Source organism: Salvelinus alpinus, chromosome 13 (genome assembly GCF_045679555.1).
Source record: "Salvelinus alpinus chromosome 13, SLU_Salpinus.1, whole genome shotgun sequence".
In the NCBI taxonomy this organism is placed as follows: Eukaryota; Metazoa; Chordata; class Actinopteri; order Salmoniformes; family Salmonidae; genus Salvelinus; species Salvelinus alpinus.
In genome coordinates this window covers 11637452-11664854 of record NC_092098.1, presented here as the reverse complement: position 1 = coordinate 11664854, position 27403 = coordinate 11637452, and the positions used below count along the sequence as shown (strand labels likewise).

Here is a 27403-nt window from a genome sequence, read left to right as displayed (position 1 = left end):
ACCCGTAGCACTCAAATCTGTAGCCATGAAGTGCTTTGCAAGGCTGGTCATGGCTCACATCAACACCATTTTTCCCAGAAACCCTAGACCCACTCTAATTTGCAAAACACCCCAACAGATCCACAGATTGCACTCCACACTGCCCATTCCCACCTTGACAAAAGGAAAACTTACGTGAGAATGCTATTCACTGACTACAGCTCAGCGATCAGCACCATAGTGCCCTCAAAGCTCATCACTAAGCTAAGGACCCTGGGACTAAACACCTTCCTCTGCAACTGGATCCTGAACTTCCTGATGGGCCGCCCCCAGGTGGTAAGGGTAGGTAACAACACATCTGTCATGCTGATCTTCAACACAGGGGCCCCTCAGGGGTGCGTGCACAGTCCCCTCATGTACCCCCTGTTCACCCATGACTGCATGGCCAAGCACGACTCCAACACCATCATTAAGTTTGCTGACGACGATGTGACAGCCTATAAGGAGGAGGTCAGAGACCTGGCAGTGTGGTGCCAGAATAACAACCTCTCCCTCAACGTGATCAAGACAGAGGAGATGATTGTGGACTACAGAAACAGGAGGACCAAGAACGATCCCATTCTCATCGACAGGGCTGTGGTGGAGCAGGTTGAGAGCTTCAAGTTCCTTTGTGTCCTCATCACCAACAAACTATCATGGTCCAAACACACCGAGACAGTCGTGAAGAGACTGAAAAGATTTGGAATGTGTCCTCAGATCTTCAAAAAGTTATACAGCTGCACCAACGAGAGCATCCTGACTGGTTGCATCACTACCTGGTATGGAAACTGCTCCACCTCCGACCGCAAGGCACTACAGAGGGTAGTGCGTATGGCTCAGTATATCACTGGGGCCAAGCTTCCTGCCACCCAGGACCTCTATACCAGGCGGTCAGAGGAAGGCCCTAAAAATTGTCAAAGACCCTAACCACCCCAGTCATAGACTGTCTGCTACTCTCTGCTACCACACGGCAAGCGATACCGGAGTGCCAAGTCTAGGACAAAAAGGCTTCTTAACAGATTCTATCCCCAAGCCATAAGACTCTTGAACAGTTAATCAAATGGCTACCCAGACTATTTGCATTGTCCCCACCCCACCCCCCATTTTTACGCAGCTGCTACTCTGTTTATTATCCATGCATAGTCACTTTACCTCTACCTACATGTACATATTACCTCAGTTACCTCAACTAACCGGTGCCCCTGCACATTGACTCTGTACCAGAATCCCCTGTATATAGCCTCGCTACTGTTATTTTATTGTTGGTCCTTAATTTTTTGTTGTATATATATTTTCTTTCTTCTTAAAACTGCATTGTTGGTTAAGGGCTTGTAACTAAGCATTTCACTGTAAGATCTACAGTACACTTGTTGTATTCAGCGCATGTGACAAATACAATTTGATTTGATTTGATATTCTAAATGATGAAAGTTTGGTAGAAATTGCTCTAGTATAATGAGATACTACATCATAAGTTAATTTGTTAAATAATTTTTTTACCCCTTTTTCTCCCCAATTTTGTGATACGCAATTGGTAGTTAGTCTTGTCCCATCGCTGCAACTACCGTATTGGGAGAGGCGAAGGTCGAGAGCCATGTGTCCTCCGGAACATGACCCTGCCAAGCCGCACTGCTTCTTGTCACACTGCTCGCTTAACCCTGATGCCAGCCGCACCAATGTGTTGGAGGAAACACAGTACAACTGGTGACCAAAGTCAGCTTGCAGGCGCCCGGCCCACCACAAGGAGTTGCTAGAGCGCAATGGGACAATGACATCCCGACCGGCAAAACCCTCCAGTAACCCAGACGACGCTGGGTCAATTGTACGCCGCCTCATGGATCTCCCGGTCGCGGCTGGCGGTGACACAGCCAGGGATCGAACCCGTTTCTGTAGTGACGCCTCAAGCACTGCGATGCAATGCCTTAGAGCGCTGCACCACTCGGGAGGCCCATCATAAGTACATTAACATTCTGATGTATATGGATGGTGTTGATAATGGGCATACAGAATAAATATCTACAAACTATAGACAGGGAGAGCAGGGACCCTGAGCATTAGGAACACCTGCTCTTTCCATGACATAGACTGACCAGGTGAATCCAGGTGAAAGTTATGATCCCTTAATGATGTCACTTGTTAAATCCACCTCAGTCAGTGTAGATGAAGGGGAGGAGACAGGTTAAAGAAGGATTTTTACGCTTTTAGACATGGTTTGTGTATTTGTGCCATTCAGAGTGTGAATGGACAAGACAACAAATTTAAGTGCCTTTGAACGGGCTATGGTAGTAGGTGCCAGGCGCACCGGTTTGTGTCAAGAACTGCACCGCTGCTGGGTTTTTCACACTCAGTTTCCCGTGTGTGTCAAGAATGGTCCACCACCCAAAGGACATCCAACCAACTTGACACAACTGTGGGAAGCATTGGAGTCAACATGTAGAGTCCATGCCCCGTTGGGCATGTTGATGTTTGGTGTACTAAGGGTCTACAGTATGTGGATCACAATAGAGTTCTCTCAGCCATTCGCTCTGAAGTACTTTGAAGTCTTATTTCTTCTCCATCGACCATGGCAGGCAGAAGAAACCCTGTTTCTCCACCCGTTGAATACATCTTTGTCATATATTCCTTCTTTAATGTCATACTTTGTATCAGTTTCATAGCCAGTCTTAATAGATTAGAATTTCACACCAATCAATGACAATGAATATTAAAACAAACTGTATATTGATTATAATGTATTTGTTTGGCAGAGGCTCGTCATCTCACTGAGTACATGTAACGTGATTAATTTATGAAGCAATCTGTTCTATAGTGCATGAGCCTGTGTTGATTTTCCTCTCATGGACAGAACAGGATATGGACGGGAAAAAATGTCTAATCCCAAAGAAAGAACAAATCCGCGTTATAAAGAATCACAAACACACATTTGGCGGTTGACTTCTGCTGTTTAATTTCTTTCTCTCAAAGTCCCTTTGGTTCCTTACAATGCATTGGCAAACAAACTCTGTCATTTTGTTAAGAGAAGTCAGTAAGCATGCCATTCCATTTGCTTTGGGGTTGATTTTCCATCGTACTTCGGAGGATTTCCTCTGGATGCACGAGTTAGGTCTGAATATTACCTTTTACCTATAGTCTAGCTTCATTTGCACTCAGTATCCACATGTCAACAATCTACAAGGCACTTAAATGGTTTCCAATGAAATACAATTTATTTCCAAAACATCCCGTAAAACAAATGATTACAGGAGCTTGACAAGCAACGATCCAACAGGCAACAAAGTCATCTCCACTTCACATACTTTACAAAACTGGACAATGAAGAGTCTAATATCCCAAACTGTACAATAAGGGTCTTCTACTCATACAGGAGTTTAGACACACAGGAAGGGAGTGGCTTTGACAGGAACTTCCTCATCAAACTGCCTGCAGGAGGGCTTAAGATTCATGGATGTATGAGATCAATGCAACAAGGAAACAAGGAAACAACTCAACAAATAAACAAAAACACAAGTTTAACAGTCAAAGGACACAAACAGTTAAAAAAATAATAATTACAAAAATACATAAAAAAGAAACCAATGTGTTACCTTTTTCTATTTTTTTCCCCAAAGCATTATCTTAATTAGGTATAAGGAAAATAATTGCTAAGAACCAAACTGGAAGCCTATGCTGCATCTCAGTTCAGTGAAGGAGGAGCCAACAACAACACATTTTCTACATTTCAAACATTTCAAAGCCCTTTGAAGGCACCACAACATACTGAATATTGAACTTATAAGACATAGGGGTTGCTTGTGTGTATTTGTGTATGTTTGACAGAGATAAAGCTGTTATAGAGCCCTGGTACGGGTATGTTGGGCCTTCGTGCCTGGTACACATATGTTGGGCCTTCGTGCAGGGACAAAGCCATTTTTGCAGTAGCACTTGAACGAGCCTATGGTGTTGACGCACCGGGCATTCTTGCATGGATTAACTCGGACCCCTGGTTCAGCACACTCATCAATATCTGAAAAGACAGAGAGGGAGAGAGAAAGAGGAAGGTGGTTTGAAACAAAACAGAGAGCTTGCCATCTGCCTGCGTATCTATTTACATATAAACAATGTTCCCTCCCCAAAAAATCGGAACAGGGCAAATGTTAGGTCTGCTGCGTGCAAACTTGAACTTGTGAAAATTCTGTGCAACGTTTGGCGCACGTTTACTGTGAACACTAAGGCTGTACCTGCTTTACGTTACAGTTATAACAGTGGCCAAGTAGGCTACTGTGACTACTTGATCATAATGTCGGCCATTCAGAGAGGCCTACCATACAAAAACAATGGAGAAAATGCATCCCATAACATTTTAACTAGCGGTTTCAAATAGCTGTTCTATCTTTCAGCCTATAGTAGCAGCCAATGTGTGGTGTTCAATGTAGGCCTACATTCTATGAGACTGTTTGAAAAAATATGCATGGCTTGACATTAACCTGTTTTCCACTAGGCTTTCAGACAAGGAGGTGACTGAAAACGTGTTGTTTAATGCAAGAACCCACTTTACAAAATAAAGTTTTTTATTATTCCCATACCATTCGAGAATCAGACAAATTATCCTACCCTCTGCCTATTGGCTACTTAGCTTATTCAAGCCAGTCTCAAAATACAACACTGCCCCTTTAAGAGAGAAAAAATGCTCTTTACCTGACTCGTTTTTCAAAGATGGCTAGAAATGCACACGTTTTGTGCTCTTGTACGAAGCAACCACTCCCCCATTGCTGATTATCTATAACAGGGCTAATAACTTACTAACTAGCAAAGAATATGAACAAATGTGTACACGTGGCTACATGCAGCTCTCGACTTTGATCTCTAAAACAAGTGTATCTACTCGTGACCACTCATGCTGTAAACACAGTCCAGTTCAAAGTGAATGGCACAGATCCATATATGGCAATTGTATATTTGCATATAGGGATACTGCAGTTCTGATTGGTCTGTAGAGTACAGGCTGAGTTGTGCCTGTCAATGCAATAGAATCCTACTCTGGTGCGTACTGCCTACAAGAACATCTCTTGCATAGTTAGTTTTGTTTCGGTATGTTGCATTGAATGTGGCTAATATTGTCAATTCCCACAGTAGAGGGAATCGTTTATAGTGCTAACTAAAGGGGAAAACTAGAAAGTTGAGTGAAGTTCAGTCTCATGCTTCTCTGCTCGGACTGATATTTCATCTGCGCTGCAGTCCTGGGCGCTGGCGCCCGCGCACAAACGCACACAGCTTAGAGGGAACATTGCATATAAAATCAACAACCAGATGTTCTTTTCAATGCTAAATAAAATTGCAGGCATGTCTGTTAAAACACTTGAACAAAGGACAACAGCTACAAATTCTACAGAGACACTTCTGTTCGGCAGAATTGATGAGCATCCAAATTGGCCTCCACCTAAAGATTGAGACGACTGAACTGAAGCTAAAATCCAAGCATTCGCCTTCACTCTCTAATCCAACACAAAGTTAAAGGGAAGCAGACAGAACAGGTGGATCGTCAACATACCTGTGCAGCGGGTGCGGGAGTGGTCCAGTCTAAAACCTGTGTTACACTCACACATAGTGCCCAGGTAGGAACGCACACAGCGACCATTGGCACAACTACACTCATCTGAGTCCTCTTCTGAGCTGTCCCCTTCTGAGCCAAAACAGGAAGAGAGAGAGAGAATGAAAGATACAGAGAAAATATTATTCAAGTGGTGTAACAGTAGAGGGTGTGCTCTGAGGTATATTTCAAAAGAAATTCAGAGTGTAATCAAATATATTACAGGCCTTACCAATACCTGGGTTGTAGTTGGCGAAAGCTGCCAGGAAATCTCCCTCACCATCAGACTCTGTCTCCAAGTGCATCTCACACAGCCGGTTAAAGATCCCTGAATGAGAGGAAGAATTAAGTTTTCTTAAAGGCCCAGTGCAGTCAAAATTCAGTTTTTCTGTGTTTTATATCATATTGTACAACAGCTGATGAAACTAACACTGGAAACGTATGAAAATTATGTATGTTATTTCCTGATAGTTGCTGGTTGTATGTACAATCTACACAGGACCTTCTAATCAGCATGTTTGCATGGGCGGTAGTTTCGGCTTTCCATGGTAACATCCCCATGCGGTAAATTGGTTAATAGACCAATAACAAAGAGAGTTCCAAACATCTCTGTCAATAACAAATAGTTTTCAATTTGCCTATCCCAACTCAGACCATTCCCAGACAGCCCTTTGCTAAAAAGCTATTTTTGTGGAAATCTGTTACAGTAATGTACTTAATTGTTACCCAGAAATGATTTGATATTGATATTAAAACAGATGCATTTGCCCTTTAATTTATTAGTATTAGACTATTTATGCTGATATGGGCAAAGCCGAAACTGGAGTGACCAGCAGACCAAAAACCAGTGAAAGAAATGGTGCTGGTGCCCACCGGAGTTTCTCTGGGGACAGGTCCTACACTCAGGGCCCCAGCCACGGCCATAGTGACAGCAGCACTCAGAGTAGGTGACAACCAAACCGTTCCTGGGTTGGCTGCAGATCAGGTCCTCATCCACCTGCAGGAAACACACGTCCTTATGGGCCGCTGTGCGGTCTGAGGTAGGGAAGGAGGGAGGGAGGGGGGAGGGGAGAGAGAGAGAGAGAGAGAGAGAGAGAGAGAGAGAGAGAGAGAGAGAGAGAGAGAGAGAGAGAGAGAGAGAGAGAGAGAGAGAGAGAAAAAACAAAGAAAGAGCGGAATCTTAAGTACGATTTAATCAAATAAAGAAGCCAATCTTTTCTCCTGCATTATACAAGCAGGCCAGATCCTGAAGCTTCTCATGACTTCTATGATTAAGCAAGTAATTACTCAGTATGTTAACAGCCAGCAGGTAGATATGAATATGTGATGAGGCCTAGCTTGAGGTGGTAGGGCTCAGAGCTATACCAGACCTCTGCTCGGCACATTCATTTACGGTCACACGTCACACACGAGGATGGAGCCATAAAGATCAGCTAGATACAATGACGTAAAAGCTGTATTGTCAACTCAAACTTGTGGGAGTTTACAGCAAAATGATTGAAAGAAAGTAACACAATCACAAGAGTAATGTCACAACAACGTCTCCAACATGTTACAACATCACATGTATCACAATAGTAAACGGTTTGGTTAAAAGGAGAAACATTGCTTTGGAGAAAGGAAGGTGCAGAAAATGCCACAAGCCATCTCATTTGCCTCCCTTTCATGTCTACTCCCTCACTGCTTCTCAGACACACAAGCAAGTGCACACAATAAAGGATGAAGTGATGAAGTGTTTTCCTGTGACTATGCAAGCTTAGTGGGACAACCACGGAAACGGAGAAATGTACAACAGAGATCACACTGCATCTATAGAACTGAGATCACGTTGACTAACTCAAGTCTCGTGATCTCCCTCACTAAACTGAGAGTGTGTTTCTATAGAAACAAGCAAGAGGGGGAGTGGTGAGCCTGTGCATAGGGTCATTATTGGGGAGAGGGGGCTCAAAGGGGGAGGAGTTAAAAAAGAGTAGCAGGAGTGGCAGGTGTACAGGTAAGCCAAAACTCAGGTGAGCTAAGCACTGATTGGTCAGGCTCAGGTGAGCTGAGCGCCGATTGGTTATACCCACCGTCATAGACACACTGTTTGAGCGCTGCGCTGAAGGTGAGGGGCTGGGTACATATACAGTGAAAGGAGCCGGGCGTGTTCACACACCTCCCATTCTTACAGTACGAGGGGTCCTGGCACTCATTGATATCTGCAAGGGCACCACAGACACCACAGACACGGTTACACAACCTACGGACGGACGGACACCAGCCTGGGGCCAGCTCACAGCTTAAAGTGACGTTGAACAGGCCTGCAGGCAGATCGCTACGTTACACTGCTTCCTGAGAGCATGCAGAGTGTTTGGGTGTCTATAGGTACAACAGTGAACACTGATCCTTACAGTGAACACGGGCCAGGAAGTGGCTATAGGACCAGGGTTGTGTTTGAGTTTATCTCTGATGTATGTGACAGACATGAGGTTATGTAAATGTCAGAGCGGGTGAGGCTGAAGGGGCAGGTCTGGCTGATTAGTAGTGTTAGACTGGAACTAACATTAAAAAACATTCTCTCATTCAACCTTCAGACACACCACTGAGAACCAACCCACTGTGAACTAGGCTACCCAGCCTCGCTCACACCACCCCATCTCGCAATCATCCATCCCGAGATTCCTGAGCCCACCTCCTGCCCTGCTAAGGACAGCAGTACCCTCTCCTCCACTCACCAGCCTGCTCCTCTGGGGTCACACAGCTGTTGCGGTCCGTGGCCAGGATCCAGGGGGGAGAGCAGATGCAGTAGTAGGACCCAGGGGTGTCCACACAGTGGCCATTCTTACAGTTCAATGAGTCCTGGCACTCATCCACACCTGCAACAACACAAACACACTGCTGACTTATCACCAGTCCTCTTCTATGGCCTGTCCTGCACCTCCCTGTGTGTGTGGATGCGGGTACAGTATGTACAGTAGAGGGCTCTAGCCAGATCTCACCTGCCACAGTGGGGATGACACACTTCTTATTGGAGGCTTCATAGATCCAGGGGGACTTACAGGTGCAGTAGTAGGAGCCTCTGGTGTTCTTACACTGACCGTTGGTACACAGAGACTCGTCGTGGCACTCATTCACATCTGAGGAGGAGACACATTACCATAGAGGATCTGTGACTAAATGGGATATCTGATGTGTATTAATATGTAATAATACATCGGTGTGTTTTGGTGCAGGCCTGCGAGGGGTGGGTCCCTGTGGTTACCGATGCACTCCAGTAGGTTGCTGTCGTAGTAGAAGCCCTGTTGGCAGTAGCATTCATAGCCAGGCTGTGTGTTCATACAGCGGCCCTCCTTACAGATCTCATTGGAGAACAGCACACACTCATCGATATCTGTACACAGAGGGACAGGAACACAGATCTCAACACAAACAAACTCCCCCGGAGTACAAATACTGTCATATAAAGGAATGCTGTAAATCAGACAACAGCAAACCTACAGTGTTGGGTTGAGGTTGTGTAGCTACTCACCTCTATGGACAGACAGGCCGTACTCAGTCACTCCCTCCTCATGGTAGAAACCTCGGCCCACTGGACACAGGGAGTGGAACTCAGCTGCTTGAGGGAAAAACAGGAAGTCAATTAAACAATGTACCTATCACACTTGACCTATTCACTTAATTTGCCTGCTTCAAGGTGATCAATGAATGACATTGAACAGCTCAAATAAGTGAACTGACCCCCCAGCCCACTTGATGGTTTGTTAAACTAGTGTGAATGTTGTTGGGCCAGGGGTTAAAGCCTAAGGAAAATCAGATGACTGAAACTTCACGCGATCTCAGATCGATTGTCTGGGGGCCAAGTTAACCTCCCCATTCATGAATGACTTTTCCAGCAGCTACAGTAGGGCTCACACCGCTGTCTGAATTGAGCGCCGCTGTGGTGCTCATTATAGACTATTTCCTTCCCTTCATCGGAACATCGGAGTGTCATCAACAATCATGTATGTCAGTTCAGTGCACACAGCTAACAGAGAAAATAAAATATTTGAGAATATATTTATTTGAGAATATATTTATTTGGGAATATATTTTGTAGATAAGACATGATTCTGTCTGTATTAGACTGTGTCATCTCAGCTCCTTTAACCCCTGTGTTGGGCCTGAGGTACGTACATGAGTGGTAGACAGGGCAGGGGTAGATCTCACAGTGGTCCCCCCAGCCCACGCCGATGGAGCAGCAGCACTCCTGCTTGGTGACGTTGGTGGCCAGGACACTGTCACAGAACACTGTGTCATCCAGGTTCAGGTAACACTCCTTCTTATCTTCCACGGCCACCTCAATCTCTGGAGGGGAAGGGGGCAGAGAGGAAATAGATTGGAGTGTGTGTGTGTGTGTGTGTGTGTGTGTGTGTGTGTGTGTGTGTGTGTGTGTGTGTGTGTGTGTGTGTGTGTGTGTGTGTGTGTGTGTGTGTGTGTGTGTGTGTGTGTGTGTGTGTGTGTGTGTGTGTGTGTGTGTGTGTGTGTGTGGAATATAGCTATACAGAGAGAGGGGTGAGAAGATATCAGTAATCTTACCCTCACAGCTGTGCTTGTCCTCAGACAGGATGAAGCCGTCTTTGCACACACACACATAGGAGCCCTGTCTGTTCTCACACACACCATGCGGCTGACACAGACCCCTGTCTGTCGCACACTCATCTATGTCTGGGTGGGAGAGAGCGAGAGGGAGAATGTGTTACAAACATCTGTTACAATCCTCATGAGTTCCATTAAGCTTGACTTATGACAGTTTCCACTGGTTACAAAGCTCAACTGCCAGAATGGTTAACACTAATGATTTACAGTCCCCAGTCAAAAGTTTGGACACACCTACTCATTCAAGGGTTTTTATTTAATTTATTTTTTTATTCTACATTGTAGAATAATAGTGAAGACATCAAAACTATGAAATAACACATATGGAATCATGCAGTAGCCAAAGACGTGTTAAACAAATCAAAATATATTTGATATTTCATATATTTCAAAATAGCCACCCTTTGCCTTGATGACAGCTTTGCACACTCTTGGTATTCTCTCAACCAGCTTCATGAGGTAGTCAGCTGGAATGCAATTCAATTAACAGGTGTGCTTTGTTAAAAGTTATTTGTGGAATTTCGTTCCTTCTTAATGCGTTTGAGCCAATCAGTTGTGTTGTGACACAGTAGGGGTGGTATAGAGAATATAGCCCTATTTGGTAAAAGACCAAGTCTCTACTATGGCAAGAACAGCTCAAATAAGCAATAAGAAATTACAGTCCATCATTAATTTAAGACATGAAGGCCAGTCAATGCGGAAAATTTCAGGAACTTTTAAAGTTTCTTCAAGTGTAAAAACCATCAAGCGCTATGATGAAACTGGCTCAAAAGACCCAGAGTCACCTCTGCTGCAGAGGGTAAGTTCATTAGAGTTAACTGCACCTCAGATTGCAGCCCAAATAAATGCTTCACAAAGTTCAATAACAGACATCTCAACATCAACTGTTCAGAGGAGAACACTGCGTGAATCAGGCCTTCATGGTAGAATTGCTACCAATAAACCACTACTAAAGGACACCAATAATAAGAAGAGACTTGCTTAGGCCAAGAAACACGAGCTACATTGGACCGGTGGAAATCTGTCCTTTGGTCTGATGAGTCCAAATTTGAGATTTTTGGTTCCAACCGCTTTGTGAGACACAGAGTAGGTGAATGGATGTGTGGTTTCCACCGTGAAGCATGGAGGAGGGGGTGTGATGGTGTGGGGGTGCTTTGCTGGTGACACTGTCAGTGATTTATTTAGAATTCAAGGCACACTTAACCAGCATGGCTACCACAGCATTCTGCAGTGATACACCAGCCCATCTGGTTTGCGCTTAGTGGGACTATCATTTGTTTTCCAACAGGACAATCACCCAACACACCTCCAGACTGTGTAAGGGCTATTTGACCAAGAAGGAGATTGATGGAGTTCTGCATCAGATGACCTGGCCTCCACAATCACCTGACCTCAACCCAATTGAGATGGTTTGGGATGAGTTAGACCGCAGAGGGAAGTAAAAGCAGCCAACAAGTGCTCAGCATATGTAAGAACTCCTTCAAGACTGTATGGAAAAGCATTCCAGGTGAAACTGGTTGAGAGAATACCAAGAGTGTGCAAAGCTGTCATCAAGGCAAAAGGTGGCTACTTTGAAGAATCTAAAATATAAAATATAATTTGATTAACACTTTTTTATTTACTACATGATTCCATATGTGTTATTTCACAGTTTTGACATCTTCACTATTATTCTACAATGTAGAAAATAGTTTAAAAAAAGAAAACCCTTGAATGAGTAGGTGTGTCCAAACTTTTGACTGCTACTTTATCTCCCTGAAACTAATGGAGAGGGTGGAGACGGACTGACCTTGGCACCTCCGACCTCCGACCAGCATGTAACCCTTCTGACATTCACAGCGGTAGGATCCCATGCTGTTGATACAGCGCCCCCTCTGGCAGTTAGAGGGACGCTCACATTCATTTATATCTGAGGGAGGAAAAGAGACAATCAAACAGCGGCCATGTGTTTGATCACCAGCTCTATACAGTGGACCATGGGCAGCATACCCAATAGGCAAAGCTCCCCTTAAAGTAAATTGAATTAAATTAGCCAAAAATATATAATTACTCCTGTCCATACAGAAATAAATAAAACCATTCAAAATACTACACCAGAGAGTATGATTTAGCCAAAGAGAATTTGTTTCTTTAAAATGTTTTAAATCACAAGGGCATAGCCTATAATCAAGAAGCCCGCAATTTGGGAGGGTTATACGATTGAGTTATATTAATAACCTAACCTTACTTATGACTACCCAATCTCTGTACTTATCACACTAGGAATATCTTGCTTTCGTCTGCAAATGTGATGATAGACGCATGCAATGCATTATCATAAAGGAAAAGGTTCATGGTAAACAAATAGCTTCTGCAAATCGGAAACTCACGCGCTGCCTATGCAGTGAGCATATTACTTATACTTCACTGGTAGTGTACTAATGTTGTTAACGTTTCCATGACGCTGTAGTGAGTAGTAACAAGTAGCTCCTGCCTTCACAATGGCTGCCCTCCTGAGTACGCTGGTATCCTGGGTAGCACTGGCACTGGAAGGAGCCTTCCGTGTTGACACAGCGCCCGTTGGCACACAGTCTGTCATCCTCACACTCGTCAATGTCTGGAGGGGAAAGAGGAGGAGACACATGCAGCCTGTCAATAGAATACCCGCATACCCATTCGGGTAATAAGATCACGTTACTGGTCAATTGCACACAAGGTCCAACTGAAATTTGACTTCCGCTTTTAACCCGACCCATCCGAAAGACACATGCATTCACAGAATGCAGAAATGTAATTTTTTTTCCATTCTTTGAATGTTTTTAATTAGGTGGGCCTGGTTTGGGAGAGGTGCAGGGGAGCCCGAGGAGCTGTTGGAGTTAAGTGCCTTGTTCAATGGCACAACGGCAGGAAATTGCATCTAGGATTTGATACCAGCAACCCTCCGGTTGCGAGCTCACTTCCCGACAGATTTTTCCCGCCATTCACGGATATCGAACTGGCAACCGTCTGGTTGCTGGCCAACTGGCAACCGTCTGGTTGCTGGCTCGCCTCTCTAACCGCTAGGCTACCTAGTTCTCTTTTTTCAATATTGTGCAGAAATACTGGTAACCACTACAGCACTGCAAGTCTGCAAGCATAAAATAGTGTCTGTGCAGCATTAAGAGATATTATATTTAACATTAATCAGTGCACTGACCTCTGCAGCCTTTGCTGTCTGCTGCTGGGAGGAAGCCCTCGTTACAGAGGCAGCGGTAGGTTCCTGGGAGGTTCTCACAGCGCCCGTTGGGACACACACCGCGCTTCTGGCACTCATTGACATCTAGTGGAGAGGTGGAGGGGTTGCAGGGGGTAGGGGTGGAAACAATCAGTCATACAGAGGAATACCAGCTCTGGACTGGCCCAGTGCCTGTTGTCATCCTGCCTGCTGGCCCTGTGTGTCTGGGACAGACTCCCTATGGCTGATTTATTGACTATGACTGATCAAATCCATTCTCTACATCACACACAGCTCTGAATAGTGAATGCCTTCAATGTCATGGTTCAGACAAAACTAACTGGGGAAGATCAACATATTGAATGTACAGATTCAATATTCTAATTGCTGATTTGCCTTGCTTTCCCTGTTGCCATTAGACTATCCTCTTTAGTAAAGCCAACTATGGTGGATTGGCCACTAGGGGGCAACACATCAGCAAACATAATGGCGCAAGTTAGAAAAGGTATAACAACAGTGAGATAGACAGTTCTAGGTAATGAAAAGAGTTGATTGGTGTGCGTTCTCTTCAGTATGCATACGTGAAGTTACTGGGTCTCACCGTAGCAGACCCCACCCTGGGCCTGGTGACCAGGTAAGCAGGGAACACACTCGTAGGAGCCTGGTGTGTTCTCACACTGGTCATTGGGACAACTGTTGGGGTCCAGACACTCATTTATATCTGAGGCATTAGAAGACATGAGACAAACACAGACACCCATAAACATTATTAAACCAATGCGGACACACATACATATACGTACACACACTGCACACACAAAGAAATATGAGGGCAGCAGATGCCGCTCTTACCTTCACATGCTGGCTGGCGTTGTGACTTGCTCCTGAAGCCTTTGTGACACTCACACTTGTAGGACCCTGGCAGATTAACACACTGACCCCCCTGCCCACAGATGTCCGGCTTGGAGCACTCATTCACATCTAAAGATAAGATCAAAACACACTCATGCAAAATCCCAAGTGACAACGTGATGACTAAAAGATAACATTTGAACAATTGAACCCACACCACACCACTCACCTATACACCTGAGCTTCCCATGGTACACCAGGAGCTTGTAGCCATGGAGACAGCGGCAGCGGTAGGAGCCTTCTGTGTTGATGCAGATTCCTCTGCTGTGGCCACATGGCTCAGCGTCACATTCATCATCATCTGGCAGAGAGGGATAACTTAGAAGTTTAGGGAATTCAGAGATTACAACTCCATTAGAGAATTAACACCCAAGTTCAATTGTGACTCATTTCTTAAAACTAGGCATATGTCACACATCACTACTTCACAAGAGAGGCATTTGAACGTAAACATTTATTTTTAATCAAAATGTGTTTATTGGCAGAAATGCCTTCTGAAACATGTGAACTTTCATGTGCCTTAATAACAAACTTGTATGCCATCTGTAAATATGAATAAAATTGTTAAATTACAAGCCTAGTTGGTTTAGCCACGGAAAAAGGCTGGAACCTTCCCGCTAGCCATGATTGACTGAGATAATGGATGGGCTGGACATGCCGAGAGATGAGTTTGGATTGGTCTACCATGTAGAACGCTTCTGTCTATAACAAAGGGCTGCTCAGTATGTGTAGGTAATCCTTTCTAACCCTGTTTTTTTTTTTTTTTAAGATAACGAATTACTGCAAAACTGTGGAAATCAGTGGAATGCCCGGTGGAAGCAGAGTATGATAGCTAAGGAGATGGAGAAAATTCTGGCGTTTGATTGCAAATATGTGGAGGGAGTCGAAAAGAGAACACACAAAAGGCTGTTGTATAAAACACTTGTCTCCAGATTACATATTCAAATTAAGGGCAACGATGGCATCCGTAACAGAGAGGGAGAAGCGTTCATCCATGTATATGGGTAAAAGAGTCTAGCTAGCTACATTTTCAGACAATATACATTTCTAATTTTGTCAGAAAGCCATTTTCATTGCAAGTTAATTTACTTAATATCCATCCCGGATCCGGGATCCTCCTCATCAAAAAAGCTGACTAGCATAGCCTAGCCTAACGGGACAGGGATATCATATAATATAATTTCATGAAATCACAAGTCCAATACAGCAAATGAAAGATAAACATCTTGTGAATCCAGCCATCATTTACGATTTTAAAAATGTTTTACAGCGAAAACACAATATGTATTTCTATTAGCTAACCACAATAGCCAAACACACAACCGCATATTTTCACCATGTTTACTACATGATTCCATATGTGTTATTTCATTGTTCTGATGTCTTCACTATTATTCTACAATGTAGAAAATTTTTCAAAATTAAGAAAAACCCTGGAGTGTGTAGGTGTGTCCAAACTTTTGACTGGTACTGTATTTTCCCATTGTTCCTCAACTGTAGTGTATGAGTCTGAGTCTCTACCTTTATCCAAAGTCAAAAACACAATTTTGCTACATAAGACCGAATCAAGCCCGTCGGTCACAATTGAACTATTTGGATACAGAGTGCCTACATGGCTCTGGTCAAAATCTTTACCCAGTAAATCCCTCCCATCCCTTTGGCCATTCCCCTGTCCTGTCCCTTGACTTACCCACACAGGCGTTCCTCTGAGGGTGGAGCCGGTAGCCAGCATAACACTCACATTTGTAGCCAGTGTGCACGTTGACACACTCCCCATGGCCACAGAGGTTCCTGTTCAGCCTGCACTCATCTGTCTCTGCTGTGGGGAGGGGGCACACAGTAATCTACCTAAGACAGTTGATCTCTGTACTGTACATCCCATCATGGAGACAACAACATTGCAGCTGTAGGCTGAGAGTTAATAGGCTGATAATAGTTTTGATTGGACTGTGTAGTGGAACTCACGTGAGACCTGCGTCTGTGCCACCTCCAGGGGGTCACTGCCTGGGTTCAACCTGATGATGGGCGGAGGGGTGGGCTTGGTGATGATCACTTTGGGACCAACCAGAGAAACAGACAGACCCAAATCAAGGCCCCATGTCTCCCTGGATATCAACAGGTTTCCCTAACAAAAAGGTCTCTCTTGACCTTAGTAGGACTTCCTGAATGAATAAATAATAAAGGAATGAGAGGCGTACCAGGTACACGGGGGCCATGGGTGCTGATGGGAGACAGCTGCATGGGTGTGGTTGTCTCTGGAGGCTCCTCCTACAGGACAGGGCAAAGAGACACAGTGGTGTAAAGTACTTGAGTAAAAATACTTTAAAGTACTACTTAAATAGTTTTTGGGGGGTATCTGTACTTTACTTCACTATTTATATTTTTGACTACTTTTACTTTTACTTGACTACATTCCTTATGAAAATATTGTACTTTTTACTCCATACATTTTCCTTGACACCCAAAAGTACTCGTTACATTTTGAATGCTTAGCAGGACAGGAAAACAGTCAAATTCACACAGTTGTCAAACGAACATCCCTGGTCATCCTTACTGCCTCTGATCAAGCGGACTCACTAAACACACATGCTTCATTTGTAAAATTATGTCTGAATGTTGGAGTGCTGGTGGATTCCGTAAATTAAAAAAACAAGAAAATGGTTCCATCTGGTTATCTTAATATAAGGAATTTTTTATTATTTTAACTTTTACTTTTTATACTTAGGTATATTTTAAATCAAATACTTTTAGACTTTTACTCAAAGAGAATTTTACTGTGTGACATTTACTTGAGTCATTTTCTATTAAGGTATCTTTATTTTTACTCAAAAATGACAGTTTGTTATTTTTTCCACCACTGTAGAGACACAGGCCTGTCTAAGAGGAGCTGCAAACTCACAGTCTCTCACACAATGAATGGTGCCTAAAGAAAAACAGTTTCTTACCGGGTGCTTGACTTCTGAAAAAGAGAACACACAGAGAAAAACAGGTCAAAATGCTGAATAATTATTTACAGATGATGAATTTAGTCACTTTATCCCTATATGTACATATTACCTCAATTCCCTCGACTAACCTGTACCGCAGCACATTGATTTGGTACCGGTACCGGCAGTATATACTGCAGAGCCTCATTTTTGTTATTGTGTCACTTTTTTTACTTTAGTAAATATTTTCTTAAAATTGCACTGTTGGTTAAGGGCTTGTAAGTAAGCATTTCACGGTAAGGTCTACACCTGTTGTATTCGGCACATGTGACAAATAACATTTGATTTGATTTTTAAGCACTCTAAAGTCCCAGTAATTTGGAGGCATCCCCAATAGCCCGACTGCACTCTCAAAAAATCTTAGCAATAGCATCGTTCTAAGCGACTAAGTGAATCCAGAATGAAGTACATCTGTTGGCAGGCGGACAAAGGTAATCATGTCCACCCTTCATCTACTTTCTGGGGGAAGCCACAGTGACTCACTGTCTTTCTTCTTGTCAGGCTTGAGGGGGACCTGCTCCAGGCTGGAGTGGATCTGAGGTGGGAACGCCACCGTCTCCCGGACACTATGGAGGAAGTAGCCCTTCCCTGCTGGACAAATCTTACTGAAGGAGGCTAACGGACCAGGGAGAGAGGAATGGAGGTGGAAAAACAAGAGGGGATGAGATGATACAGCATCTGACCTGTCAAATATTAGAAACCGAGCCCCACTCTCCTACTCTAGCATCCCACTGACCCGTGCCGTCTTGGGGACACCTCTCACAGTTGGAGCCCCAGGCCTTGCCCACGGTGCAGCAGCACATCTCCTGGGACAGGGACGTGGGTAGGGCGTGCTCACAGCGACCCGCCTCTGTTGCTATGAGGAAGCACTGGCCCTGCTCCACCGGAGAAGGAGACTCTGACAGCCAGGACCAATCAGAAGAGAGCAAAACACAACAGAGGTTGGAGTTAGGACATTAGGCTTACAGAAGAGGTCACTAAGGGTAGTGCTGTTTCTTGAAGGGAAAATCATATGACATTTCGGTTATTTCAGATGTGGCATTTTATATAATGGACATAAGGGATGTGTGAAAATACTGGACTAACTATTGGGACAGAAAAGGCTAGCTTTGATGACAGCTTTGTGGATGTGAAACATATTCAGCTCGTCTACCTATCAGGCGCTGAGGTCACACCTTGACCTCTCCACTGCCAACAAATGAAAACCCCACAACAATTCATCTTCACATACATGTGAGGAGAGGATGTATAGTGTATAGTGCTGCTGCTACTGAAAGCGATATGGCTGTGCTGAGTGAATGCAGAGTTGTGTGGAGAGCAGGTCTGCCTGGAGGAGGTTCTGAGTCTCACCCACACATCTGGTCCTGTCCAGGGTGAAGCCAGGCTTACAGGCACACAGGAAACTACCCTGGGTGTTCAGGCATTCTCCGTTCTGACACACCCCATGCATGGTGCACTCGTTGATGTCTTAAGGGTGAGAGACAAAGAAAGAGTGGGGGACAGAGAGAACGTGAGGAGTGGCTTTTTTCTCCTCACATCAGTGAAGCAAATGGGCAAAGATTTACACTCATACCGGGCATACCAAATGCGTACCAAACAAAATGTGGTGAAACTTGTGTAAATGATCTATTGTTTGATACATCCTCCTGATGTGCGTTGAATCAGTCAGGGGAGAGGCAGTATGTTCATGCTACCTTGACAGTGGGTGCTGTTGAGTCTCTTATAGCCCTGAGGGCAGGTGGAACCATAGTCTTCTATGATGGTCTGCAGCTTCACCCCAGGATCTGAGGGTAAGGCAGAGAAGGGGGGGGATGAAAAGGGGAGAGAATGGAAGAATGAGAGAGGAAGGGGAGACTACACACAGCTCATCAACGAAAATAAAATAATGTCTCATAAAATGTCTGAGAATCTGAGAAGAAAGACAGGCCTGAACTAAACCATTAAGTAATGGATCAGGCCTACGTCAGAATGATCCTATTCTGTTTCTAATAGCAGTAGCGTCTGTGGTCATTGCTTCCAGTTAGTCATACACTAGTGAAAGGGAATACCTAGTCAGTTGCACAACTGAATGCATTCAACCAAAAATGTGTGTTCCGCATTAACTCAACTCCTCTGAATCAGAGAGGTGCGGGGGGCTGCCTTAATCGACATCCAAGTCGTCGGCAACCGGGGGGCAGTTGTTGTTGGGGGTTATCTGCCTTGCTCAAGGGCAGAATATCAGATTTTTTTCCACTTTACCATCTCAAGGATTCAAACCAGCGACCCTTCGGCTACTGGCCAAATGCTCTTAACTGCTAGGCTACCTGCTGCCCTGGACTAAATAGCTAATTTAGCTGTTCCTTGTTCAGTCTGAACACACTGTCAGTATAGGCAGCGTGACAGTAAATGTGTGGGATTCCACGGGACAGAGATATGTGTATAGATGAGACACGTTGGATCAGAGCCCGGGTTTGAGAGATTACAGGTATCCAAGCATGAGTATGACCCAAGGAGTACTAAGAGAGGGGAAATAAAAGAGGGGTGAGCGACCAAGTGAAACTCCTCTTCATCTGGGAGAAAGAGAGATTCAACAGAAGGAATCAAATGATGATAGAACAAATAGTGGCCTCTGAGTGATTTTTCCTCCAGGCAGAAAAATTGAAAGAATGCTTTTGTGGGAAACTGTGGGAGCATCGCGTTCCAGAATACCTTTCAAAAATAGATGGAAGAAAAGTACAACTTTTAAAAAAGTTCATGCTTCCAAAGAAAAGCCCAGAATCATATTTTCCACTTGTTGCTTTTGTCTGTTCATTCGCAGAAGACATGTCTCATGAAAACAATACAACGTTCCTTCAACGTTACCAGAAAAGAGACGAGAAGAATGCCAGACAGGGATCCTGCTGCCCCACGTTTAAAGATGAACCATAACTATCCTTTTCTTACAAAGGTTTCTTTGTCTGACTCACAACTGAGGAATGGAGTAATAGAAAAATGGAAAAAGGTAAATTGGCCAAGATTTTCATGGGGCGCAGCTTGAAATTCAATTTTCGGCAATTCGATGACAGTATTCCACTGGCCTGGCACAGGGGAAGACACGTAACTGCAGAGTTTTTTTCTCTCTCGCTCTCTCGCACTCACTTGCACACTTACACACACACACACACACAGACACACACACAAACTCACACATATACACACACATGCATACACACTTACACAAACATAGACATACAGAAATTGCTTGCGTTAATGCAGGCTCATTATTTCATAAGCTGGGAATGAATTATTGGCGTGGACGCTTGGTGTTTCTGGCTCCATAAACAAATGACTTAATGCGTATAACAGCAGAGATCGAGATCAGATGGACATCTGCCAAGGAGTTAGATTATAAACAATGGAAGCTCAGTTGTCACACCTGGCAGATAATAATCACTATACATGACAGATAATCACTCTACATGACAGATAATAATCACTATACATGACAGATAATAATCACTCTACATGACAGATAATAATCACTCTACATGACAGATAATAATCACTATACATGACAGATAATAATCACTATACATGACAGATAATAATCACTATACATGACAGATAATCACTCTACATGACAGATAATCACTCTACATGACAGATAATAATCACTATACATGACAGATAATAATCACTATACATGACAGATAATAATCACTATACATGATAGATAATAATCACTATACATGACAGATATGCAGTTAGAGATGTAGGATAGAAGATCACAAATGAAAGAATGGCAGATCACCAGTAGTCTAGAAAGGACACACACACACACACACACACTTACACTTAAGCAAGTCAAGAATTCCATTCTGAGGCATTTGTTACTCACATGGTAGCTTGGGACATTTATAACATTTGTTTTGTCCCCAAGAGTTCCCGACACTTCCACAGCAGTCCTCCTGATTGGTCAGTACAGGGAGAGGGGTACTGCTACACTGAAGCACATGGCGTGAGAGAGAGAAGGAAAGAGGGAAATGCACACAATGGCGTTTGAAAAACCATAATACACTTATTGTATGTAAAGTGACAATCACTATGTTGATATGGTGGTGTAACTCACAGCTTGTTTGGGCGTGGTCTCCTGGAAGCACCGCCCCCTGGGTTTGTGAGTCTGAGTGGTCAAGCGTGTCACGGTTTTATGAGGGGGCTTTGAATCCGATTGGTCGAGAGGATGGATGACAACGGATGTGTCGTGTGCGTGGTGGACACGGACATTGAACTGCACTGAAAATAGAGAACAATAGAGCGAGAGAGAGAGAGAGAGAAAGAGAAAGAGTGCCGCGAGTGAGAGAGAGTAGCAGAGAGAAGGTAGACGCCAAGAAAGACAGGGAGAGACAAACACATGGGAGATTACATGAATATGATTCCAGTTCTTTACCATGCCACCCAAAACAAACTGCTATATGGGCACAGGCATTGATATATACAGCAATATGACTGTGGTTTCAGTGCCCACAGTTTGCCATGATGGGTACCTTCTGATGAGTGGTGGCCTGCCCCCTGTGCCAGGGGAAGGGTGAACACAGAGTGGGTCTGTGTCAGCTGTGGCCGCCCCATGGCCGCCTGCTCTCCCTGGCTCTGGCCGTCTGGCAGCACTGACAGCGTGTAGACGGGTTGCTTGTTGCCCCGCGCCGCCTGGGCCTCAGGCATCTGCCGGAGCGGGAACTGGCACAGGCGACCAGTAAAACCTGGCGGGCACAGGCAGTGGGTCCGCGAGCTGCACGCCCCTCCATTCATGCAGGTCAGTGGACACACAACTAAAGAGACAGGGAGAGAGAAAGAGGCGTAAAACACATCACCAAGACATGAGGAGAGGAAAAACATGTACACATGGTGAACATCATCAACATAATGTAATGTTGTGCTTTTTTTCATTTGGAACATTATTTTAAACAGAGAACAGTTGGGACTTTTATAATAGCAGTACCATAGTTCCTGTAGAAAATAAACATGTCATCCCCCACAAATGATGGTGGACAATCAGTGCAATTTTGTAAATCCCAGATCTCTATGGCAAGACGCATCATTCACCCAAGTTTCGTAAAAATTGGACCAGTGAGGGTGGCGCACAATTGTCCCAGCGTCGCCCGGGTTCGGGGAGGGTTTGGCCGGGGCGGGCTTTACTTGGCTCATCGCGCTCTAGCGACTCCTTGTGGTGGGCCGGGCGCCTGCAGGCTGACTTCGGTCGTCAGTTGGACAGTGTTTCCTCTGACACGTCGGTGCGGCTGGCTTCCGGGTTAAGTGGCCGGGTGTTAAGAAGCGCGATTTGGCGTGCCATGTTTCGAAGGACGCATGACTCAACCTTTGCCTATCCCAAGCCCATTGGGAATCTCGGCGATGACACGAGATCGTAATTGTATATCACGCAATTGGGGAGAAAAAGAGGATAAAAAATAATAAATAGCACCAGTGGTGTCAGAGATATTACGTATAATTAATGTATGTACAGTTGATTACTATAGCACCTCCCTTGGGCCAATCAGTGTAATTTTCCAAATGAAGGATTTTTATGGCAAGACGCATCAAGACACACAATTCACACATACTTTTTGTCAAAATCAGACCAGTGGTGTCTGAGATATTGCATGGATTAGCTAGACTCACATCCCTGAGCATGTGTGCCAAATCTCAGGACTCTGAGTAAAACAAATCAAGAGATATAAACATGTGCCCATTATAATGTCAATGTGTGGTCGATATGAATGTTCTTGCATATGTTGAGTCTTGACAGTGCTTGCAACATGTGTACCAAATTTAGATTTATATGCATTTATGTGCCAGACCACACCCACGTGAATGTTTATTGGTCAATACCGGCCATATTGTTTTAGGTACTACTCTGGAAAAGATTGCTTTGAGAGAGCTTTGTCCATAGATGCCACGTATCAGGTTCCGTACAGATTGGTCATTCGATGCCAGAAGAGTAGCATTTAAAGTTTTTTTCACAATATTCAAAATGGCGGAAAATCCATCATGGCAGACCTTATGGGTCCCTGAGGCAAATGGGTTCCTTGTGAGGAGAGGGACCTACAGTATGTACCGAATTTCATGACTTTAGGTCAAACGGGGTGAGAGGCGTGACCTTTCAAAGTGTGCATTTTCAATCTCTTAATATAGCGCCACCATCTGGCCAATCAGTGTATTTTTGTAAATGCCGGACCTCTATGGCAAGACACATCATTCACCCAAGTTTCGTCAAAATCAGGCCAGTGTTGTCTGAGATATCGCACGTGACTACCGTATGAATGTCCTAACGGACGGAGACAGATCCAGAGCAGGCCAGAGCAGAACACTAATACAAATGATGGCTTTTTACTGAGATTTGGAAAATATTTTAAACCACAAGAGCTCTGCTTAAAGAAAGAGCTTCATGCCATATATACCGCTCTGTAGGTTTCCCTTTGTGTTTACTTTTATAGTAGCCACTTTTCTCCCTAAAAAGGAGAATCAGATGAAACAGTGGGAGCCAAGATCTGGGAGCTAGGAGTACATACCAGACTGAGACGTTCAGTATAAAGAATGCAATCAAAACTTAATTCAAGATATGCTGTGCTAAGATATGCTGCAATACATGCCGTAATAACACACATAGTTCAATAGACATACAACAAAGTGCGCAATAAAATGTTGAAACGTATTAATCAATGACTAATATGTTGTGTACTTTCTCTGTCCCATAATGGGGCCATGAAATGAAGCAGAAGTTGAAGCTCAGTGGTTTGGATGTCTTGCCCTGCAGTCTAGCATAGCAGTATCACGGCAGTGGGAGTCCCACGGCAGGAAGAGAGAGAGCGAGATAGAGAGAGAGAGAGACGACTCGGCACGTCTGACTGACACGGAGACCCACCCAGTGGTTGAGAAGAGGCCTCTTCGTGTTACCCGCCCCGCGGAGCAGAGCTCCGCACACTGAAGCAATTAGGCCTGGACTGCCTCGGAGTCTAGGCCGCTGTGTAATGACGGGACTAGATCACCTCAAACACAGCGGGGACATCTTTAAACCAATGAGAGTCAAGGAAAAGAGCAACTGGAGAAATCACAGCCATAATGAAATGACACGAGGCTGTGCAGCTTATGTTTAAATGTGTAGTGGGATAGGCTGGGCTGTTCTGACGCAGCCTGCACTGCCTGCACCATAATTAAACTTGACAGTGGTCTTTAACCATACACCCAAAACAGGCAGCTACACGCAGCAGCAGGTTAATGGGGAGGCTCACAGATAGCAGGGGAAAACCTGTATAGCAAATCCAGCTGGAGAAGGACTTCCCTTCCCCGTGCACAGCTCTCCAGACATCTATTGTGTCTGGTGACTTTTTGTCTCAGTAGAGAAAGCTGGAAAGACGGAGAGAGAAAGCGGAGAAAGCTGTTGGGAATGGAGAATTGGGATGAGAACACAGAGAAAGAGACGGAGAAAGAAAGACAGGGGCGTAGCCTCCTTCCAACCCCGGTTATACAACTTCAACCCACAGAGACCATAGAGACAACATAGGAAAAGTCTGGTAAGGCTTGGGGAGAGGGCCCGTCTGGCAGAGAAGCAGTTCTCAGAGAGAGCAGAGCAGACCCTCTGACGGGGAACTGGAGCTCACTGCATTCACACACACACAAACTCCATGGCCAACAACAGGATGGGGTTCTATGAAGAAGAAAATAACACAGCCCTTAGGTACAGTTAGTCAAAATGATACCTTTGTCAACGTGAACATGTTGCACACATGCCTTGAAGCAGACTGTACATAAACTGTGGATAAAATAAAATAAAATCTGGTGAATGCGCCTTTCTTTTGATGTTTCGAATTAACCCCAGCATGGGGCTTCACAACAGAGACTACAGCACATAGCTGTCTGCCATTTCTAGCACACCTCTTGCTGTGTGCTTGTATTTACAACGTTCATCCCTTCCCCACAGATTAGCTAGTTGGGTGGAGTACTGGTGCTTAGCATGACAGGCTAAACACATATCTTATGAGGTAGAGAGGGTGGACCTCCAAGTCCACTAATCAGACTACACCACACTGACTGGACCAGGCGGCCAGTTCTCAGACTGCTTCTCTGACAGTTAATAGGAGGGATTTAAACTCGACTCTCCTCCACATCTGCTTCCTCTATCTAAACCCAGGACAGGGCAGTTTGAGAGACCTGGGTGTAATGCACATGGACTAATGCTTTCTGCAGACTGTGCTTGAGTGAGTGAGATGATCGTGGGACTGTTATGATCCAGTCATGATAATATGTGTTCTACTGCATCCTTGAATTATGAAACCCAACTGGGCACAAAAAGTCTGCCGATGGGAAATTCTCCCACTCTGTTGAGTGGGTAGCAGGCCGTCAGAATGGCCTAGAATAGATCATCTGAAACACTAAAGCCACCCAGCTATAGAATCACTCCAACAAATGCTTGGTGCTATCTAGGCTATATTATACAGTGCTATATATTATAAAGCACTTCTATGAAACCCATGATCCCAATATGGATATCAATTCTCAGTCACCACCATTAATACTGATGCCCAAAATGTAATTATGCTCACATCTCACTTTCACATTATACAATTTTATTGGCATGTCTTAAGAAATAGATTTCATACTCAAAATTGGGTCACATGTGTTCCAAACCGTAGTCAAAGGGGAAATATTTTTCCTATCCAGCATGTGCTGGAACCGAAAGAGAGAAAAGAGAGGGGGAGAGAGGGAGGAAGAAAGGAACAAATGTTGGCTTTAAAGCTCTTCTCGACATAGTGATTTATGTGAGGAGTGAGAGCTCGTTCCTCATAATGCCATGATTTAGACCAGTGGTATTCAAAATCGGGGTAATTGCGGTGGGGTCTCCAAAATTGTTTTTTATATACTGTGTATTCGGAAAGTATTCAGAGATGTTTCTACAACTTGGGTCCACCTGTGGTAAATTAAATTGATTGGACATGATTTGGAAAGGTACACACCAGCTTATATAAGGTCCCACAGTTGAAATTGCATGTCAGAGCAAAAACCAGGAATTGTCCGTAGAGCTCCGAGACAAGATTGTGTTGAGGCACAGATCTGGGGAAGGGTACCAAAACATTTCTGCAGCATTGAAGGTAACCAAGAACACAGTGGCCTTCATCATTAAATGGAAGAAGTTTGGAACCACCAAGACTCTTCCTAGAGCTGGCCGCCTGGCCAAACTGAGCAATCGGAGAAGGGCCTTGGTCAGGGAGGTGACCAAGAACCCAATGGTCACTCTGACAGAGATCCAGAGTTCCTCTGTGGAGATGGGAGAACCTTACAGAAGGACAACCATCTCTGCAGCACTCCACCAATCAGGCCTTTATGGTAGAGGGGCCAGACGGAAGCCACTCCTCAGTAAAAGGCACATGATAGCCTGCTTTGGCACCTAAAAGACTCTCAGACCATGAGAAACAGCGACGCACCCCATCCAACCTGACAGAGCTTGAGAGGATCTGCAGAGAAGAATGGGAGAAACTCCCCAAATACAGTTGTGCCAAGCTTATAGCGTCATACCCAAGAAAACTTGAGGCTGTAATCGCTGGCAAATGTGCTTTAACAAAGTGCTGAGTAAAGGGTCTGAATACTTATGTAAATGTAATATTTCAGTTAATTTTATTTTATACATTTTCAAACATTTCTAAAAACCAGTTTTTGCTTTGTCATTATGGGGTATTGTGTGTAGATTGATGAGGGGGAAAAAACGATTTAATCAATTTAATCCATAAGGCTGGAACGTAATAACATTTGGAAAAAGTCAAGGGGTCTGCATACTTTCCGAATGCACTAAATATATATATGTATTTGTTGATGTAAAAATCTAAATTGACCAATTTTACGGTTTTGTCATTAGATTTGGGGTGGGGTGAGGTCCTAAGAAATTATTGGGGGGAAAATGGTGTCCCCAGAAATTCTGGCAGGAAAAAATGGGGTCTCCACTGAAAAAGTTGATTTTGACTGAAACCGACAGTGTGTAGGAGATAGACAGGCCAGTGGAGGCACAACAAAAACAGAGAGAGAGAAAGAAAGATGGATATGGAGAGAAAGAGAGAGTGGGGGGGTGAGAGAGCACGAGAGAGAAGAGGAGAGGTAGGGAGGAGTGGAGAG

The 27403-nt window shown here is 44.3% G+C and overlaps 1 protein-coding gene across 10 annotated transcripts in view; it reads right to left on the bottom strand.

The window, feature by feature from the left end:
• Nucleotides 1–2940: 2940 nt before the first annotated feature.
• The window catches only part of LOC139537062 (latent-transforming growth factor beta-binding protein 3-like), a 33625-nt gene continuing 9162 nt past the window's right edge, over nt 2941–27403 (bottom strand). Inside the window, exons 2-29 of one of the 10 annotated variants that reach the window (XM_071337906.1) lie at nt 21793–22074; nt 21378–21541; nt 21147–21252; nt 18985–19074; nt 18641–18757; nt 18027–18188; nt 17774–17905; nt 17249–17262; nt 16502–16571; nt 16269–16355; nt 15994–16122; nt 14473–14604; nt 14244–14372; nt 13993–14112; nt 13374–13496; nt 12672–12794; nt 11988–12107; nt 10139–10267; nt 9737–9907; nt 9093–9179; nt 8826–8954; nt 8563–8700; nt 8299–8439; nt 7654–7782; nt 6458–6619; nt 5817–5912; nt 5546–5674; nt 2941–4021 (exon numbers count right to left, since the gene is read on the bottom strand). In XM_071337906.1, the coding sequence (XP_071194007.1) occupies nt 3846–4021; nt 5546–5674; nt 5817–5912; nt 6458–6619; nt 7654–7782; nt 8299–8439; nt 8563–8700; nt 8826–8954; nt 9093–9179; nt 9737–9907; nt 10139–10267; nt 11988–12107; nt 12672–12794; nt 13374–13496; nt 13993–14112; nt 14244–14372; nt 14473–14604; nt 15994–16122; nt 16269–16355; nt 16502–16571; nt 17249–17262; nt 17774–17905; nt 18027–18188; nt 18641–18757; nt 18985–19074; nt 21147–21252; nt 21378–21541; nt 21793–22074 (3587 nt within the window). In that variant the 3' untranslated portion in view covers nt 2941–3845. Of the gene's footprint in view, nt 4022–5545; nt 5678–5816; nt 5913–6457; nt 6620–7653; nt 7783–8298; nt 8440–8562; nt 8701–8825; nt 8955–9092; nt 9180–9736; nt 9908–10138; nt 10268–11987; nt 12108–12671; nt 12795–13373; nt 13497–13992; nt 14113–14243; nt 14373–14472; nt 14605–15993; nt 16123–16268; nt 16356–16501; nt 16572–17248; nt 17263–17773; nt 17906–18026; nt 18189–18640; nt 18758–18984; nt 19075–21146; nt 21253–21377; nt 21542–21792; nt 22075–27403 lie in introns of all 10 variants that reach the window. The other 9 variants (XM_071337911.1, XM_071337908.1, XM_071337904.1 and 6 more) reach the window with 9 other exon arrangements.